Raw genomic sequence first — 19,588 nt, 5'->3', positions numbered from 1 at the left:
GTTGACGTAACTATAAATCAAATAAATAAATATATATATCACTTAATTTCTCGATAGGAAATATGGTGTTTTTTGCTGGAAGTCTCGCCACCATCTATCATTTATCTTTTCCACCTTGGTACATGACCTGCCAAAACTCTACGTCACCAAGAAACTCGTTCTGGTATGATTTGCCATCGATACAAAAACTCTTCAAACTAGATATCCGCCCTCGTCGGCCAACGCGAGCCCGATGCCCGACACTGGGCCGCTTGTCTTTGATCGGATTCGAGTGCGGAGGCTTGAGAACGTCGTCCTTGCAACCTGGTCGTGTCCTATCGTACGTTAATCCACCGACAGCGTCCGGTTTCTGCACGGAACACTTGCCCCAGGTGGGTGTCGTCGCCGAGTGAGTGCGTGGTGCCCGAAGAACGTGAAGCGAATGCGACACTGACCAAACCGCAAGGACAAGGATGCAAGGAAACGTACGTAGGAAATTAATTTGAATTAATTACCCTAGGAACATATTCTCATTGGTGGCCTTAATGAAATTTTCTTTTCGAATTTCATCGTTTCAGTGTTTGGTGATCGATGCGTTTCTTGTAATCTGAACATTGGCCTCCAATCTACATCAATAAAAAGAAAAAAGCGTTGACTAATGGGTGACGATGATGGTTACTGACTAAATGCTTAATGATTAAATTGCTTGAGGATTTAATGCTCCTGAAAAAGTTGATAGGTTTCTTTCTAGTAATATTCGAAAAAAGACGTCTGTGGATGTATTGTTCAGCCATTTGAACTGCTGTGTATCTTATTTTTAGGCCTACGTCTAAAAAAGTAAATTACTTAAAACACAATTAAATATTTCATTTAACACACGGGCTGAAATGTCCCGAGCCTAGCACATAGATGGCGCTAGTTTTATTGCATTCACCGCTTTTTCAGTCAGACCTCCAACTAATGCTGTAAAATTTCATGATATACTACTTATAAGTTTGATTATTCATAATAAATTATTGTTAGCTACTGTACAAAGACGTGCACTATTTTTGTTATTTTCAAGACAATGGATCAAAAACAATTTTGTGTTTTAATTTTACACTTCTTCTTGATGGGAAAAATATGTTTCAAGCGAAGCAATGGCTTGAAAAGTGTTATAAGGACTTCGCTCCATCAGAAACAAGAATAAAACGTTGGTTTGCTGACTTCAAACGTGGTCGTAGAGACACCGATGGTACAGAACCCAGTGGACGTCCAAATGAGGTGGTAGCACCAGGAAACATAAAACATATCCACAAAATAGTTTTGAATGATCGTGAAGTTGCGTGAGTTAGCTAACATCGTAGAGATATCAAGACAACGTGCTTGTTTTATATTACAGGATCATTTGTCTGTGAGAAAGCTCTGTTCAAAATGGATGCCGTGTTTGCTCATTGTTGACTAAAAAAGAACGTGTTTATGATTCTGAGCAGTACTTGGCCATGTTTAAACGTAACAAGCCGGAATATTTTCATCGATATGTGACAATGGATCCATCCGAAATCAAAACTATCGTGATCTGAGTGGACAGCAACAGGTGACATGCCTATTTTGAGTCAAAAGATAAATCGTTCTACAAAAGGGGTATCGAAATGTTAGAACGGCGCTGGAATGATTATGTGGCTCTTGATGAAGATTACGTTGATGCATAAACGAATTTTCAACAAAAAAAACGCGTATTCTTTGTTCCGCCTGGGACCTTGCAGCCCATGTGTTTTTGCCAAGCCGAGAACTTTCCTCCTTGCCTTCGTACCTACGAAAACATTGAGAAAAAAGAATGGTTTATTATAAAACGACCTAAATAAAAAAGCGTTGGAAGGCACCTTCGCCAAATTATCAAAATTCCGACGCGAGTACAAGCGGAATAATTTTCCGATTTTCCGCCGATAAAAGGCGGACGTGCGACTCGAATGCGAACCGCTGGCCCACGCGCATTCTCTGCCGTTCTCAAAACAAAACCGTTTCGGTGTGCGTTACGTAAATTATGCAAAATCAGAAGGAGAAACACTAAAAAACAAAACAACAATGCCGTGGCCACTTAATAATAACACAAGCGCAAGTTATTTGTTTTCGTGGCCGGTTCGATGTGCCAGGTGTGTCTAGAGATTGTCCGAAAAACGTGAATTTTTGGGTTAAATAGTTTTTTCTTCGACGGATGGTCGTTTCTTTAGGTCCAAGATTTTCTTCGTTTAAGTTCCATTTCAGATGATAAAGAAACTGGTTACTCACTCTGGAAAGCTACAAAATATCTAAAGCGCTCATGTCTACACAGTCCACCTATAAGAGACCTATGTGGGAATTGGGCACGTGACAATCGCCAAAAAGCAGAAGCATTCGCTAAATATCTAGAAAAAAACTTTCAAACCAACCGAAACTAATATTGAACATAATTTGGCGAACATAGAAGCTGAAAATCCGATGATTGACGGCGTGACTAAGCCGAAAGAGCTAACCAAAGTTATTAAAACTGACATTAACCACAGCAAATCACCAGGATACGATTTAATAACAGGAGAATTACTGCAAAAACTACCAAGAAAAGGATTTGTAAAACTCACCAACTTGATCAATACAGCATTTAGATTAAAAAATGTCCCAGACCTTTGGAAGATGGCGGAAATTATAATGATCTCAAAACCTGGGAAGTCACCAAACGAAATAAAAGCATATATACTTATATCACTGCTACTAGTAGTATCTAAGGTTTTTGAAAAACTCCTGTTGAACAGAATAACACTGATCATAGAGAGAAAAAATCTAATACCAACACACCAGTTTGGGTTTATTAACAAGCACTCATCAATTGACCAGGTCCACAGAATAACAGATGTTATTGAAAAAACCTACGAAAGTAAAAATTATGCGCAGCTATATTTTTAGATGTAGCACAAGCTTTCGATAAGATTTGGCATGAAGGCCTTATTCATAAACTACAGAAAATGCTACCAAAACAACACACCAAACTATTAAAATCATACATTACAACCAGAATGTTTAGAGTCAAACGTCAAGAAGCTTACCCTACAGTAAAAGAATCTAAAGCAGGTGTACCACAAGGAAGTGTACTGGGACCAATGCTTTATCTATTCTGCACTTGTGATATACCACAAATGGAAAATATTACGATGGCTACATTTGCTGATGATACTGCGATTATAGCTATATCCTTCAAAACGATATGGTGGATTTTTTTTGTTTTTTTTTGTCTCATTTGGACCTCCACTACGTTCTACATCATCGGTGTCTCTACGACCACGTTTGAGGTCATCAAGTAAGCGTTTTATAGTGATGGAGTCCTTATAGTACTTTTCGAGGTATTGCGTCGCTTGAACGATATTTTTTCTCATCAAGAAGCAGTGTAAAATTAAAACACGAAATTGTTTTTTATCCATTGTTTTGATTATAATAAAAGTAATGTCACTCTTAGCATAATAACTCACAAACGTATGAGAAGAATATCATGAAATTGTAAAGGCTTTCTTCTGAAGGTTAGTACTAACTAAAAATGCGGCGAATTCAACAAAATTAAAATCATCTATATGTTAGGCCCGGGACTTTTCAGTCAACGTGTTATATTCAACTAATCAGTATATATTATTTCAGTATATTACTTGATTTTGGGTCTGATCCACTTTTCTTTTTCTCTATTGTGATATTTACGATTTCATATACTATCGATGAGTATACCGACAAGCCTGCTGATTCAGCTTGAAAAATTGCGTATCCCTCAAGAGGTATATTTAGATCTGTGTCGGGATGTCTGATGATTTGTCTTTGTTGATGTCGGGATGGACACATTTGGAGTTATTAAGCTGTATTCTCCAGTCTCTATATATGTAGATTTTTTGACTGCCAGTTTACCTTTTTTAAAGTCCTATGTAGTGATAGATCTTTTCCCATAATGAATGTGTAGTCAGCAAATACTCCAAGTGTTGTAGGAATATCAACAATGTAGAGCACATACGAGAAATAAAAAAATGGCATTTAAATTTTATAATCCTTATTCCCTGCTGCCCAAGAGAAGGGCGATAACGTTCAAATTTGCTGAATTATTTCAAAAATAAAACATAACTATTTAAAAGTTATATAATTGATGTGAAGCCTATTACGAAATTATACGATATTATTGCAAACCGTTATAAATAATTTAATGAAAGAATCCCTTGATATTCCTAGCCATTTTAGTCATTAATATATAGCTATATTAGCTATATATTCTGCTATATAGCTATATTAGCTGATTATACTACGGTTCGTGCTGTAGGAGACAATAGCGAAAAAGAAGCCTGGAAATTATAACACACCAGTGATAATATAATTAATTAAACCCAATAACAATAAATAATACCATATAACAAAAACGCTAAGTATCTCAAAATAAATCTTGATGCAGAATTTCGCTGGCAGGAACACGTTAAAAACAAAAAGAATGAACTGGAGTAGAAACTTAGGAAAATGTATTGGTTAATGGAAGAAAATCACAGTTATTAGTACATAATAAATGGCTTTTATAGAAGCAAGTATTGAAACCTATATAGCTATATGGAGGTCAATTAAGGGGGTGTTCCACGAAAAGTAATATAAATACAATACCAGTTTCCCACAACAATGTCCTAAGAAGTGTTATAGGTGCACCGAGATACTAAAGGACTGATTACTTAAATGGAAACTTTCAGGTACCGACTGTCACTGAGGAAATTAAGATAATCGCAAGCAAACTGTTTTCTCATGTTAATATTAAAGTATTGCAAGTCTTGTATAAGATCAGAACAGGACACAGACTTAAACTATTTGATTACCAAACATTATACCAGAGATTAAGTTCAAGGCAAAATAGTCGAAAGCAATGCTGAAAACTCGCCCTCAAACTTTTTAAGAAGACGGAATATTCAACCTTCCAAATCGGTGGCAAAACTGTAGAACACTGAGATGACTACATTGAAAGATATTAAGTGTTTAGTTTGTGTATACCATTGACCAATAAATATTTTACAAAATTACAGTTTACGTTTGATTCCCCCTCGTATTTAAGCTACTCTATTCTAGACAAATTGTAGATTAGTAGTCAACTACTAAAAAATGTAGTACGTAAGCGTGCATCTAAGCATTGCGAGTAAAATATTAAACAAACATGATATTAAACTGAACTGTATTTGTCGTATTTACTTTATAATAGAAATCAGTATTTTAAATCCAAACCACCCGGTTAGTAACAAAGAGAATTATAAAATGTATCGTGGCCGATCTTTATCTAGAGACGGGTTTTTTTTAGATGATACTCGCTATTTTTAACTATCGCCAGGTTATATTTAACACTTTCGCACACGAACTGCAATGTCTCAAGTGAATTATGTATCGCCCACCAGAACCGATGGTGGGTGACAAAAACAGTTCGACTTTGCACCATTCGTCGCTATATATCTTCCTCTTGGGCTTAGCTGGGTGTCAGAGAAAGCAGATGTTATTTTCTGACCGTGTCTTATCTATAGTCTACCAAAGAAGTTTTGAACGTACGTCATCTAAATTTGTGACGTCAAAACGTCGCAATGTTGTATCAACTCTGAGTTTGAGTTCAGATTAGCTTTGGCATACAACAAAGTTATAATCTATATAATATAATTAATAATTAAGCAAAAATACTGTTTTCAAATGTAATTTATTTTAACATTATAGTACTATAATGTATATATTATCGAAGGACTTAAAACTACAATTAAATACACAGTTATAATAGTTTTTAGATAGTTGATTAGGATTATATTTACATTGAACTCTTTACGTACTACCTATGAGTTAAAGTTCTAGGTGCGTTTGTAGTTGTATCCTCTGAAGGCCTAATCCACCTAATTAACAATTGTATATCCAAGTAATATATTTTACTTTCATTAGACTTTCACAGTGTCTCCTTGTAAAGACATAACAGGTCAATTGAAAGTCCCCGGCCTACCATAGTTAAACAAATTTGTTGGCAAAATTAGTTTTTTTATTCAACAAAATTTCCTTCAAGGATGATACACTGATTATAGCGACCCTCCAACTTTTCGATACCATTTTTGTAGTACAATTTGTCCTTTACTTCAAAATAGGCCTCAATTTCGGCGATCACCTCTTCATTCGACGAAAATTTCTTCCCAGCGAGCGTTATTTTGAAATCTGAGAACAGGAAATAGTTGCTGGGGACCAGATCTGGAGAATACGGTGGATGAGGAAGCAATTCGAAGCCCCATTCATGGATTTTTGCCGTAGTTTTCACTGACTTGTGACACGGTGCATTGTCTTGGTGAAGCAACACTTTCTTTTTCTTCAAATGCGACCGTTTTTCGGCGATTTCGTCCTTCAAACGGTCCAATAACGCTATGTAATAATCGCTGTTGATGGTTCTTCCTGTTTCAAGGTAGTAGAAAATTATTCCATGTGCATTCCAGAATACAGACGCCATAACCTTACCAGCCGACTGTGGCGTTCTCCCATGTTTTGGAGCGGGTTCATCGTGTGCAGTCCATTCGGATGACTGTCAAATGGACTTCGGAGTGAAATAATGGAGCCATGTTGTTCATATTCATTCATTGTCACACATCGACACAAAAAATCGGGTTTATTCTTTATCATCTTCAAACACGGCTCCGAATCATCAACTCGTCGTTGTTTTTGGTCAAAAGTGAGCTCGCGCGGTACCCACTCTGTACAGAGCTTTCTTATACTCAAATATTTGTGAATGATATGAGGAATATCTATGAATAGGTACTCTTTCAGCTCATATCTATAGAATGTCTGCCATTTCATTCTATTTCAATTTATGACCATTCAAAATCCTTTTGTGGATTTTTTAATGTTTTCATCGGTATCAGCCTCTTTTGGGCGTCCACTGCATTCACCGTCTTCAGTGTTCATTTCACCACGTCTAAACTTCGCATACCAAACCTTGATGGTTGATTTTTCTGGTGCGGCGTCCGGAAACTCGGCATCAAGCCAAGTTTTTGCTTTAACTGTATTTTTTCCCTTCAAAAGCAATATTTTATCAACACGCGAAATTCCTTTTTATCCATTTTTTCACAATAACAACAGTTGCTTCACTCAAAATGCTATAATTCACAAACTAATGATCCGACAGTTGTCAAATGTATACACGCATCTTTTGAGGGTCAGGGCTAACTAAAAAACATATGGATTTAATTATAGTAGCGCCGTCTACGTGTCAGGCCCGGGACATTTCAATTGACCTGTTATGTATCACTGTATTTCTCCTTCGTTTGTTCTATACATGTTGTTTTCGGACTTCTTCGAAGCAGCATCATATAATCACATTATAAATCTTTGTAAATGTCTGATGAGCTTCGACATCAGATTCCTTCAAAATAAACAACAATAGTAATGAATGCCTAAAATGCATGATTAGCATCTGTGTACACTGATTAATTATCATCGCACGAATTAGGGAATTTAGTAGGGAAATCCCCATTCTATTTTGAATTATTCAAATTAAAATAAAGTGTCGAGACACACTAGTTCATGTAAAAGTTTAAGTACATTATATTTTGGAATTTTTGTTAGTACATTGCACACTTTCCTATAAAAGGAAGAAAACAATCTGTAAATTTGAAGGTTAGAAAACAAAATTTTAGAAAGAACTTACAAAACAATTGGAGCCTGGGCAAAATGCAAAGGCGCTTAAAATGGAGAACCCAATGCCCCACTTAGAGGAAAAATATTTAAAATAACAGCTAAACTGTTAAAATAGAAGTTGGAACGATTGATAATTTCGTAGCTAGCAGCTACGACTTAAAAATATGGAATTCGGCTGTTGTCTATATCTGATGATAAATTATCAGCACAACCAGAGCTAATTTAATCATTCACACAAAAATTGATGAACACAATTAACAAAGTTGACTTAAGATTAGAACAAATTTGCAACATCGGTAAAAGTGATCACTTTATTGGAGAAAAAGAAAACATATCAACAATCATACACAATCAAACATATCCTGCATCATTTGAAAAATATGGTCCCTTTCAAAATCCGGAAAACCAACCATTAGAGTTTCTAACTTGTAATCTAATGGATCACACAAAATAAAGCCAATGATAATAGGCAAAGGAAATTAATATCCCTGTTATGTTTATTCAAAAATGGACGGATGACAAGCGTTTTATCCCTCAGTTAAGACAATAAACTACAGAAAATATTACCAGAACAATATATCGCACCTTACAGCCAGAATGTTTACAGTTAAACAAGAAGAAGAAACTCTACAATAAAAGAAGCTAAAGCAGGTGTACCATAAGGAAGTGTAATGGGGCCTATGCTTTATCTACTCTACACTTTTGATATACCACAAATGGAGAATATTACGATGGCTACATTTGCTGGCTACAAGCCTCAAGAAAATTACAACAGGCAAGTGACAATATAAATAATTGGGAACTAAAAATTAACGAGAGTAAATCTGTGAGCGTACAAGCACCAGTAACATTAAATAATACTATCATTCCATGTTTTTAACTAAAAAACTATAAAAAGATATTTGAAAAAATCTTTTTGTAGCAGTAATAAAGATGAGGATGCTCGCTTAAGTGTATTTAATGCATTCTTGGATGTTGTTAATTTATTGAAAATAGTGAATCTCAACTTTGCTTGTACTACAGCCGATATTATTTTATGGAATGATGATAAGTAAACAAATAATAACAAGGAGGAAAGCATGAACAATGAGGAGGATACGAGATATTAGCCATGCTTTCAATTCAGCTGAAAAAGAAGAAGTATCATAATAATAATATCTTTCTTTTAATAAAACGTTTATTATTTAAACCATTTAAATAATGCTAACTACACTTGGTTTATATTAGTTGCATCTTCTGTAATACTAGATGGAAATGGAAACAATAGAATTTAACAGTTGAAACTGTGTTTACATTGATATATTACATTTTCACCAATCGATATCGCTGATCACGACACAGGTTAGTATCTAATGTTTGTGTATACACCAAATAAAAAATTCAAAAAATAAATGTAATGACATAGTAATGAATATTAATAAATATGATGCATTTTATCTATTTAGTCACTTAGGTGATATGATTGGTAGTCAATTAATGCCTTAAGGAGGATTGAAAATGAGTCAAAATAAATCTGATTAAAAAGGTTAAGTAAATTTACTGACGAATAACCGGTAATTAGTTGCGCTTGTTATCTTGTTACAAATCTTTTCGCGCTTTTGTTATTTACCGTTTTACGTTACCCATTTTATTCCAAGAATTTGGATATTCAAACCCAATAATATATAGAGGAATGGCAAGAAGTTTATTGGGTGCAGGAGTAAAATATTTTTAGTAGTTAAATTATACTGATAATGAAACAATTATTAAAATAAAATAATTTTCCTATAGGATTTATAATTTATTTATTAGTACTCAAGATAACGTTATGTTAGTAATCAAACTTGACAATGCTGAATGTATTTTGGGGATTTTATTTTTGTATTGACCACTGGCTTAATGCTGAGAAAGTAGTTCGAAACCCAGGCGAAACTCAGGTCCAATACACATAAACTTATACAAATACAGATAATAATGCATATTTTATATAAGTTTGTAAAAGTGTTTCATTCAGTGTTCAGTGTAATCTTTGTTTAAATACTTTTAAATTGCGGTTTTATATTGTAGCGTGTTTGTTTGACATTTAAAATGTACGTTTTTATAGCATATATATTATCGTGAGGAAAGGTGAGCTTACATGTTATGATAAGCACCGAGCAGTTTATAGTAATTGCTCACATTCAGCAAGTAGCTCATTAAAAAGTTTGATATAGTGCAAGATTCACCGATAACATCAGGTATATTATGTATTATCATTAATATTATTGTTTATAATCTTATTATTGACAACCTATGGCGGTTATACTGTTTAGACAGCGTCTATTTTACCAGTTGTAATGATGGGAGGTTTTTATCAAAGTTAGTGTGGTTAGTTTAAGATGCTGCTGGTTCAGATAGCCAATTCCTGGCCTTGTGCTGGAACTTTATATTTTGGAGACTTGGCTAATGCATCATCATCAATCTATAGTTGGCTGATTCACGTATCTTAACCGAATTACATCTAAAGTTAGTGGCGTAAAGTAACAGTACAAAGTCTCGAAGCCATACAGAAGCATTGACAATATAAATTTTCGAAAGAGCCTGAAATTCGGCTCGTAATTCTGATATTTCTCTCTATTCCGCATGCACGTTCTTAGAGAAACGAAAGCTTCTGCAGCTTGGAGAATTATTTTTCCGGTAGATGCCACTTTCTTCTTCTGTATTGCTGATCACAAATATTATATAGTGGTACCATCGGTTTTGATCGATTTTGGAATTAAAAAGATTGTCTTTAAAGATATTACTTATCTCACTCGAACTGTCGAGAACAAAAATTAAAAATTAATGTTTAACTTTTGTTCTATTTTCTATATCTATTTTTTCATGTTACTGTTCTCTGGTCGCTGTGTTTTTTTTTTCACTCATTTTTCAGAACTGAAATAAAAAGATCGGTGTTAAATTAAGATCAGAGTTAATTTGGTACTTTTGTACTTAATATTTACTTCAAATCAGTTAATTCAAAGTAAATTAAGTAAATTTTCATCAATTTTAGAATTAAAAAGATTGTTTTTACAGATATTACTTTTCTCACTCGAACTTTCGAGAAAAAAATAAAAAATCAATATTCAACTAGGATCAGAGTTACATTGGTACTTATATGTTTATTTGTTTACTCCTAATTACAATACATACGAATAACAGTTTCTTGTATTATTCATTTTGTGCATTCATTATTGTATTTTTCCTGATTTTTTTGAAATTCTTTTTCTTTTTTTGTATTTTGTATATGTACTCTTTTGGTGTTACTATTATACTATTTTAGTGTCCTCCATTTTCTCTAGATCTAGATTATTCTATCTTCTTATGTTTTCTTTGTTTTTATCCAACCTCCTCCATCCTTTCCATCAAATTTTCTCCTTTCCATTTCTTTAACTTATCTAATTTCTATCCCTTTGCATTTATAGCCAGTTTTTGCCCATTTATCCTTCTATAATAGTGAATATATGGTTTTTAGTAATTATCCTGACCCTGAATCTTCCATTCTTCAGTATTTCTATTTTTGTGACATTTTTATAGCCAGTCCTAAAATGATCGGTATATTATTTTCTGTCACGGTGTTTCTATTTTTTACCATATCCACATTATCATTTCGTTATCATCACCACAATAACCATTCCATATTCTCTTATATTACATCTGTTTAAGATTTTCTGTAGGTATTTTGGCCTGTCGGTTATTTTACATGCTTTTATCAAAATAATTTTAGTTATATACTTTTTTAAGACTTATCTGTCTGGCTCATAAATTCATGTCTAAACATGTGACTTCCACCTTAGTTTAACATCAAGGGTCATGTTCACGTTATTTGTGTGTATTTTCATACGGAACTCCTTTCTTATTTATAAATACTGACTTGTGCTTGATTCTTTTGTTGGTGAAATCAATATGCACTGATTTATTTTAATTCATTTTTTGCGTCATTTTTCTGCCCAGCATTATATTTCGGCAATAGCCGTTTATACATTTTTGGTTGATTCAGTGTTGATATCTCCAATGGTCATTTGCAAATGTAACAACATTTTCATTGAATGTAAACACGTCCTGTGTGTACAGCAGATAAAAGACTAGTCCCAATTCTCTTCCCTGTGGCACTCCTGCTTGTATTTTCCCTAAGTGCATCTTTTGTTTGTCCTGAAGTGTATATATGTATATATGACTTTAAAATGTTTGAATATTGGTCAGCGAGAAGCATTTCAATCTTATACGTTAAACCCTCTTGCCAAAGTGTATTGAAAGCTCGAGCAAGATCTGACAATATTGCAGAACAAATATATTGTGATCCAAGTGGAGCATTTATTAGATAAAGGTTGATAGTCCTAATTATTGTTTTTGTTGGAAATTCCTTTGATATTTTCCACGTTATTTACCAGGACCCTTTTTTATGTGAATGTTATTTTTTTAACTTCATTTAAATTTTAACATCCACTGTATGGAGTTGAAACTTTAGCTCGAGTTACCTATTTATCTCCTATCCTCATCTTTTATCTGAGGCTTTTACATGATAGGTTCATTGAATTTGTGATTTATGATAACTCTCTACAGCTAATGCAGCACTAGCATCATTAGCAGGTCATGGTGTCATTTTTTAATTATTTAATTTCATATCTTAGTTGAGATGTAAGATTGTTTTTAGTTTAGCTTGGTTTTATCTTGCTGGGCTCTGGAATAATGTCATTTCTTCCTCACTCTTTTTTCTAGAATTTCTGTAAGGTGGTTATTACCAAAATGAATCTTGAAATAATATTTTTATTATGAAGGAAAATATTGATAAACCTGATGATGATGAATTTTGTAGCCAGTCTTAACATTATTGGTATATCATTTTCTTTCATGGTAGGCCGATTGATTACTATAACTATTTTGTTTATTGTCATTTTAACAATTATTCATATCATAATTGTCATAATTTTGTTTCTTATTGATTCTGCATTTCTCATCTCTTGACTATCTACTTCATATATTATCAAATATTAAGAAATTGTGGATTAGTCGGCGACGACAAATAACAGTATATTAATTTAAAAAACCTTTTGAGAACCTAATATTTCGTTTAAATAAAACTTGAAATAATATTTTCATTATCAAGGAGACATTGCATAAGTATTTAAATCAATTTTGGCAGTGGACATGGGGAAATATCGATGAAAATCAAAGGCAGCCATCAAAAACGACCTGTTTTCCGATACATCATCACGCGGGATAAAAACCTCGATTGTCTTCATGTCTGACCGATGAAAACAAATGGAAAAAACACACCATATGGTTTGATCCCGTGGTGTCGAAACGATCAATATCTTGCAACAATAAAACAGCTTTTATTAAAGTCTACTTTCTCACTGAAAATAAAGACCACCTCGTCAGACTGGCGCCTACGACCGTCGCCCCAGGCCGGACTACCCAGCCCCACTATGCCACGGGCTCGACCGTGATCCGTGGAAATTTAGCGACGATCGCGTGAAAAAATCCACAAGAGCTGCAGTTGTCCGCACGTGCTTCTCCGTCCTGTCATTCCTGTCTGTCTTTCGATTTTGTGAAGCTCACGTATTATGTGTAAAGTGACGTGTTATGTAATACCTCGAAAAATCGCCGATTTTACATTGAGCACCTGTATTGCGGTGGTGTAAACTCCGCTATGTACATCGTTGTTGTGATTGTGACCGAATTTTAAGCACCCTTCGTGGAAGTAATACAAAAAATGAGAAAACTGCTGCAGTTTCTTGTATTGTTTTATTTAATTAGGTCCGTAATTGTTTTTGTGATGTTTCAGTTTCAAATATTTGAACATAGATGATAATTACTGATTTCTTTTTCAGCCCTGAAGGTGAAGCTTCTCCTGAGGAGACCTTTGGATCAACTGGTGGCCCAGGGTATAATGCCACGTAAGTAGATTTTTTTCTCATGCCGTTACTGTTATCTGTGATTATGATTCTTATAAAGAGTATTGTTAATTTCATATAAAAAATGAAATAGATGCAAATATTTTGCATTATTCATATTCTGTTTTGTAAAATATAAAAGACATTGATTTTGATATCAATGCTTAGTTCAACCACTTTTATTGTATTATATTTTCATCAATACACAAGCACAGTGAGCGCAGTTTCCCAAATTAAACTTAAATTAGACTACTTAAACTACAATCAAGATACGAATGCAATCAATACACTATACGAATTCGTGCGGTTTGATTTACTTCAATCTTCAGATTTCCTACGCATTGTCCAGTATCTGTATTGCTTCCACTGTTCACAGCTGTGTGTGTTGTTGGTCTGATGTCTTAATATCACAATATAAGCAATGGGAATTAGTAAATATTTGAATTTTCTTGAATATGAGTGAATAATTGACTTAAACACCCCCTTAAAGGGATACTGACACCTTTTTCGAAGAAGTTTGAAATATTTTTTGAAGTGAACTCCAGGTTTGATCATTGGTTGTGATAAAAGTTTTCATGATTTTGTTTCTTATTGGCTGTTGTGTTTTCTTGTTGCTCTTCTCCAAATATTATCAGTTTTTTTAATTTTGTATCTCTGCCTAATCCTTGTATCACTTCTTGTTTTTATATTACTTAGTTCATCTATTTTTTTATTTGACTGTTTATATTATCATTTTTATGTTCCCTTAATAGAGTTCCCTAATATCTTAACGTAATGTTAACATAATGAAGATTTCTTCACCCACTGTTTTGTCTTCTTTAACATACTGCACCTAGTTTGTCGCGTTTTCGACTTAAGCTCATTTAGCGGATTAGGATTATTAATTATTATCTACACTATTTCTAGTAATTAGTTTGTTTACATTTTCAGTTGAACAATAATGCTTTTTGACTTAATTCTTTTGTCTTTTCCTGATTTACACCAACCACTTACTTGTTTTCTTACAAAATTACACTGAGAAGTTTATTTATCATATTAAAATATATGTCAAATTAAAAGGTAATAGGATCTATGCATAGCATATATAATAGCAATAAATGCAATAGTAGGACATTTGGCGCAAGTTTTTGTCTTTTCTTTGATTAGTTATGGATGCAAGTGTAACACATGAGTTCATCAAAATCAGATAATGTTTTTGTAGATTCAAAGGACAGTTCTTTTTCAGCAGTGCCCTGGCAATATTTAAATGCTGTTTAAATGGCTGTCGATTAATTTTTAGCCAATATAATACAAATGTCGTTCAATCTACTCAATTGGCGTTCATAAACATCTACATTAATACATTATATCTTGCTGATCCCACCATATACACATCAAGACTTTATGGCAATGAATATTCAGCTTCGCTTTCTATTTGTAAGGTTCTCCTGGGCTAAGGAGCATCATCATAAGGTTCCAAAAATGTGTGATGAGCTTGGGCAGCAGATTTCTGCAAAACAAATAAAAATAATTAATATCGAAAATGCAGTTTCAGGCCTTTATATACTGAAAAACTCAATAATACGGAATGGAAAACTGTTATTCTATATAGAGAAATGTCAAAACTAGAGAATTTAGCAGTTAAGTTGGATTGTTTAACAGATATTTTCATTGAATCGTCATATTTTATATGTAAGTGGGCACTACTTAAAACCGCTGGCTTCTTTTATCGTAAGAGATTTACTACTGTACATATAGTCTATTCAAAGTTTTTTTGTACATACGTCATCAAGATGTTTAATATATAGCCTATCGTAATTTGTAAGTTCGTTTTAGAATCAGACAATATTTTCCTTCTCATTTTATTCTAGTTAAAAAGAGACACAATGCTGTCTGATTAGTTCGAACACGTAAATGAATGAGCCTGTGTAAGTCGTCCGATTTTCAGACGCATGCAGAAATTTTGAAAGTAATAGTGGTAAAAGATTATAACTCTAACTTATAAACTATTGTGGCTGTATAATTAACTGTAGTATTTAGATATACTATAATGTTAAGATAAATTATATTTGATAACATTTTTGTTCAGTTATTTTATTTAAATTAGAATTTTGTTGTATGTCAAAGCCAAACTGAACTAAAACTCAGATTTGTTGTGGCTACATTGCGACGTTATGGCGTCACAAATTTAGATGACGTATGTATAAAATAACTTTGAATAAACTATATCATGTGTATTTGACATTTCGGAGTACCATAAATTACAAAAAGTTACATGGCTTCCATAGTCACCTGTTTGTTTATGTTGGGCTTTCATCGTATTAACAATAATCAGAATAGTTTCGTAGTTCAGTTGGAATATTATTAACACTTAATTATTGTCATAAACATCGTCAACAATGTCATTAGGAATATATTGACATAAAGAATAACCCTACATCAACTTTAATGTTTTATCTAAATCAGATTATCTTTTACTACCTAGATAAGTCCACTTAAACATCATTAATCCCAAACCATTTATAGTAAAAGCAGCTCTAGTTTTTATTTATTTATGCATTATTGTGTCATAAATAGAATTTGATTTATAAACACACAAAATTTACTGTAAATTTATTTTTAAATTAATGTAATGGTTGCATTTTATATGTCAGTATTGTATTATGTGTACTCTTGAGAACTTGCTTTAATTTTTTTTAAATATACTTTTAGCTTTTTTAATTAATAGAAAAATTGGCTAATAAGCCTGAAAAGTTGCTAATAGTATATCTTGTTTATCTTTTATATAACAGGTCAATCGAAAAGTCCCCGACCCAACACATAGATGGCGCTACTAGAATTAAATCCATATGTTTTTTAGTTAGCCCTTAGCCTCAAAAGATGCCTGTATAAATTTGACAGCTGTCGGATCGTTAGTTTGTGAATTATAGCATTTTGAGTGAAGCAACTGTTGTTATTGTGAAAAAATGGATAAAAAGGAATTTCGCGTGTTGACAAAATATTGCTTTTTGAAGACAAAAAATACAGTTAAAGCAAAAACTTGACTTGATACCGAGTTTCCGGACACTGCACCAGGAAAATCAACCATCAAGGTTTGGTATGCTAAGTTTAGACGTAGTGAAATGAACACTGAAGACGGTGAACGCAGTGGACGTCCAAAAGACGCTGTAACCTACGAAAACATAAAAAAATCCACAAAATGATTTTGAATAACCGTAAATTGAAATTGAATGAAATATCAGACACTCTAAAGATATCAACTGAACGTGTATATCATATCATTCACGAATAGTTGGATATGAGAAAGCTCTTTGCAAAGACGGTGCCGCGCGAGCTCACTTTTGACCAAAAACAACGACGACTTGATGATTCAGAGCAGTGTTTGAAGATGATCAAGCGTAATAAACCCGAGTTTTGGCGTCGATATGTGACAATGTATGAAACATAGCTCCATCATTTCACTCCGAAGTCCAACTGAGAGTCATCCGAGTAGACTGCACACGATGAATCCGCTCCAAAGCGTGGGAAAACGCAACAGGCGGCTGACAAGGTTATGGCGTCTATGCGCATGGAATAATTTTCATTGACTACCTTGAAAAAGGAAGTACCATCAACAGCGACTATTACATAGCGTTATTGAACTGTCTGAAGGACGAGATCGCCGAAAAACGCATTTGTAGAAAAATAAAGTGCTGCTTCACCAAGAAAATGCACCGTGTCACAAGTCAGTGAAAACGATGGCAAAAATCCATGAATTGGGTTTCGAATTGTTTCCTTATCCACCGTATTTTCCAGATCTGATCCCCAGTGACTATTTCCTGTTCTCAGATCTCAAAAGAATGCTCGCTGGGAAGACATTTTCATCGAATGAAAAGGTGATCGCCGAAACTGAGGCCTATTTTGAAGCTAAGGACAAATCATACTACACAAATGGTATCGAAAAGTTGGAGGGTGGCTCCTCCAACTCCATCACCCTTGAAGGAAATCATGTTGAATAAAAAAATAATAATTTTGCCAAAAAATGTGTTTTACTATGGTAGGCCGGGGCTTTTCAATAGACCTGTTAAGTTATAAAAAATATATATAATATAATAATGGACACCATATTTTGCCGTTGCTATTTTGTCGCTAATTACATGTCTTCAAAATACGTATCAAAAATGTAGTTTCCCAAAAACGATTGTACCAAAACTCAGCAAAAGACAGACCGAGAACTTTTCAATCGAAATATTGTGTAACAACTGTATCGTTCGCGATATTAACGCATTTTAATTAATCTTAATTTTGAGCAAAGTTGAGCGCGGATAATAAATATACAAAATGAATACCCAGTTAACCATAGGCCTGGTTTGGCATTGTAAAGGTAATCGAGGCGTGAAAAATACGATAATGACTCAAGTGGTCGACCCACGCTCGTTATTGCGAAATCATCGTTAAAACTACGCTGAATGTTCGGAAACACATGGCGAATTTAAAGGTTTTTTTTTCGGTTCGGGATTCAGGTGAAAATAAATCGCTAATAAAATTTTACCTAATGTAAAAACCGTGTAAAACCTGCGAAATAAAATGTTCGAAAATGTTATTTTAACGTTATACAATCGACGGTATCTTTTGAACATCGATGGTTATTGATTTTAAACGATTTTATATTAAAAATATTTGTTGTTTGTTTATCAGAATAATACTGATATTTTGTTTCAAAGTATTCGTACCTTTGTCATTGCTATCTCTAATCTTTCATCACAACCTAATATTCCTTTCGTTTTTGTGATTGCCATCCAATATTCTACCCATTTTTTAAAGAAAACGGCTTAATTAAAATCTTACAAAAATTGCCTTGTGGTCTAGTTATAATCCATAGTTTATAGTGCCAACCTTAAAATTATTGTATAGTCTATTCAAAGGTTTTTTAGTAATGCGTCATGGATATTTGTGACGTCGAAACAGTGCAATGTTGCCGCATCACTCTGAGTTTTGCTTCAGTTTCGCTTTGGCATGCAAAAAAGTTCTAATCTAAATAAAATAATTGAACAAAAATGTTATCAAATATAATTTATTTTAATATTATAGTACATCTAATACATATATTATCGAAGGACTTAAACTACAATTAAGAACAGAGGTATAATAGTTTGTAGGTTAGATTTGTTTTGTTTACATTTAACTCTTTTCCTCACCACCCATGAGGTAGAGTTTTAGGCGTGTTTTTTTATGTAGTGGTATCCCTCTGGAAGCCTAATCCACCTAATTAACAATTTTATATCTGAGAAACGTATTTTACTTTCATTCGAGAGCATATTTACCTTTTTACGTTTAGTTCTTGTTTCCTTCAATGGTGTGTTTACTTGTCAAGTCATCTTGCTATTACTGTGTATTTAATTTCTTCTGCTATTATCTGTGTACACCACTCTTTCTAAAATTAATCAGTGAATCCTGTCTAATGCATTTACCTTATCTACAAAACAGTTAGTATTCATTTTCTTCTCATGCGTTCTAACCTAATGCTTCATGTTTAATTTTGAACAATTACAGTCATATCTGAACACAAAAACCTTGCACACCCTACAATACCATTCTCTACAGTTATATTCAATTAATTATGTGCATACCTTTAGTTGTTTCCACTCTCAACACTCTGTCTCAGGAATTTCCAGCATTGCACAGCATCATCACATATCCTGAAAGTTACCTTCAGTCACTTTCATCTTTCGACTCACTGTCTAATTCAATCACTACAACTGTTAATTTCTAATCAGTCTATCATTATATTTGATAACATTTTTGTTCAATTATTTTATTTAGATTAGAATTTTACTGAACTAAAACTCAGAGTTGATGCGACAATATTGCAATGTTTCGACGTCACATATGGCCATGACGCATTACTAAAAGAACTTTGAATGGACTATAGATTACTAAAAGAATTATGAGAACGATACAAAGGTACGTTCTTATTGTTGTACAAACAGAAAGTCATCCAATATTCTACCCATTTTTTTTCTTTTCTTAATCAAAATCATGCAACAAATTTCCTTGTGGTCTAGTTTCACTTCTGTTATCTTTTTTAACTGACT

The 19,588-nt window shown here is 33.5% G+C and overlaps 1 protein-coding gene across 3 annotated transcripts in view; it reads left to right on the top strand.

The window, feature by feature from the left end:
- LOC143203998 (uncharacterized) overlaps nt 1-19,588 on the top strand; it is a 170,525-nt gene that overhangs the window by 131,518 nt on the left and 19,419 nt on the right. The window contains exons 1-2 of one of the 3 annotated variants that reach the window (XM_076416396.1): nt 13,276-13,398; nt 13,473-13,538. In XM_076416396.1, the coding sequence (XP_076272511.1) occupies nt 13,532-13,538 (7 nt within the window). In that variant the 5' untranslated portion in view covers nt 13,276-13,398; nt 13,473-13,531. Of the gene's footprint in view, nt 1-13,275; nt 13,399-13,426; nt 13,539-19,588 lie in introns of those variants that run through there. The other 2 variants (XM_076416397.1, XM_076416398.1) reach the window with 2 other exon arrangements.

This window comes from Rhynchophorus ferrugineus, unplaced genomic scaffold (assembly GCF_030347505.1).
Source record: "Rhynchophorus ferrugineus isolate W39M unplaced genomic scaffold, kcgeb_rfMv2 rfM10, whole genome shotgun sequence".
Classification (NCBI taxonomy): domain Eukaryota; kingdom Metazoa; phylum Arthropoda; class Insecta; order Coleoptera; family Curculionidae; genus Rhynchophorus; species Rhynchophorus ferrugineus.
Note: the sequence above shows the minus strand (reverse complement) of the source record. Positions and strands in the feature narration are given on the sequence as shown.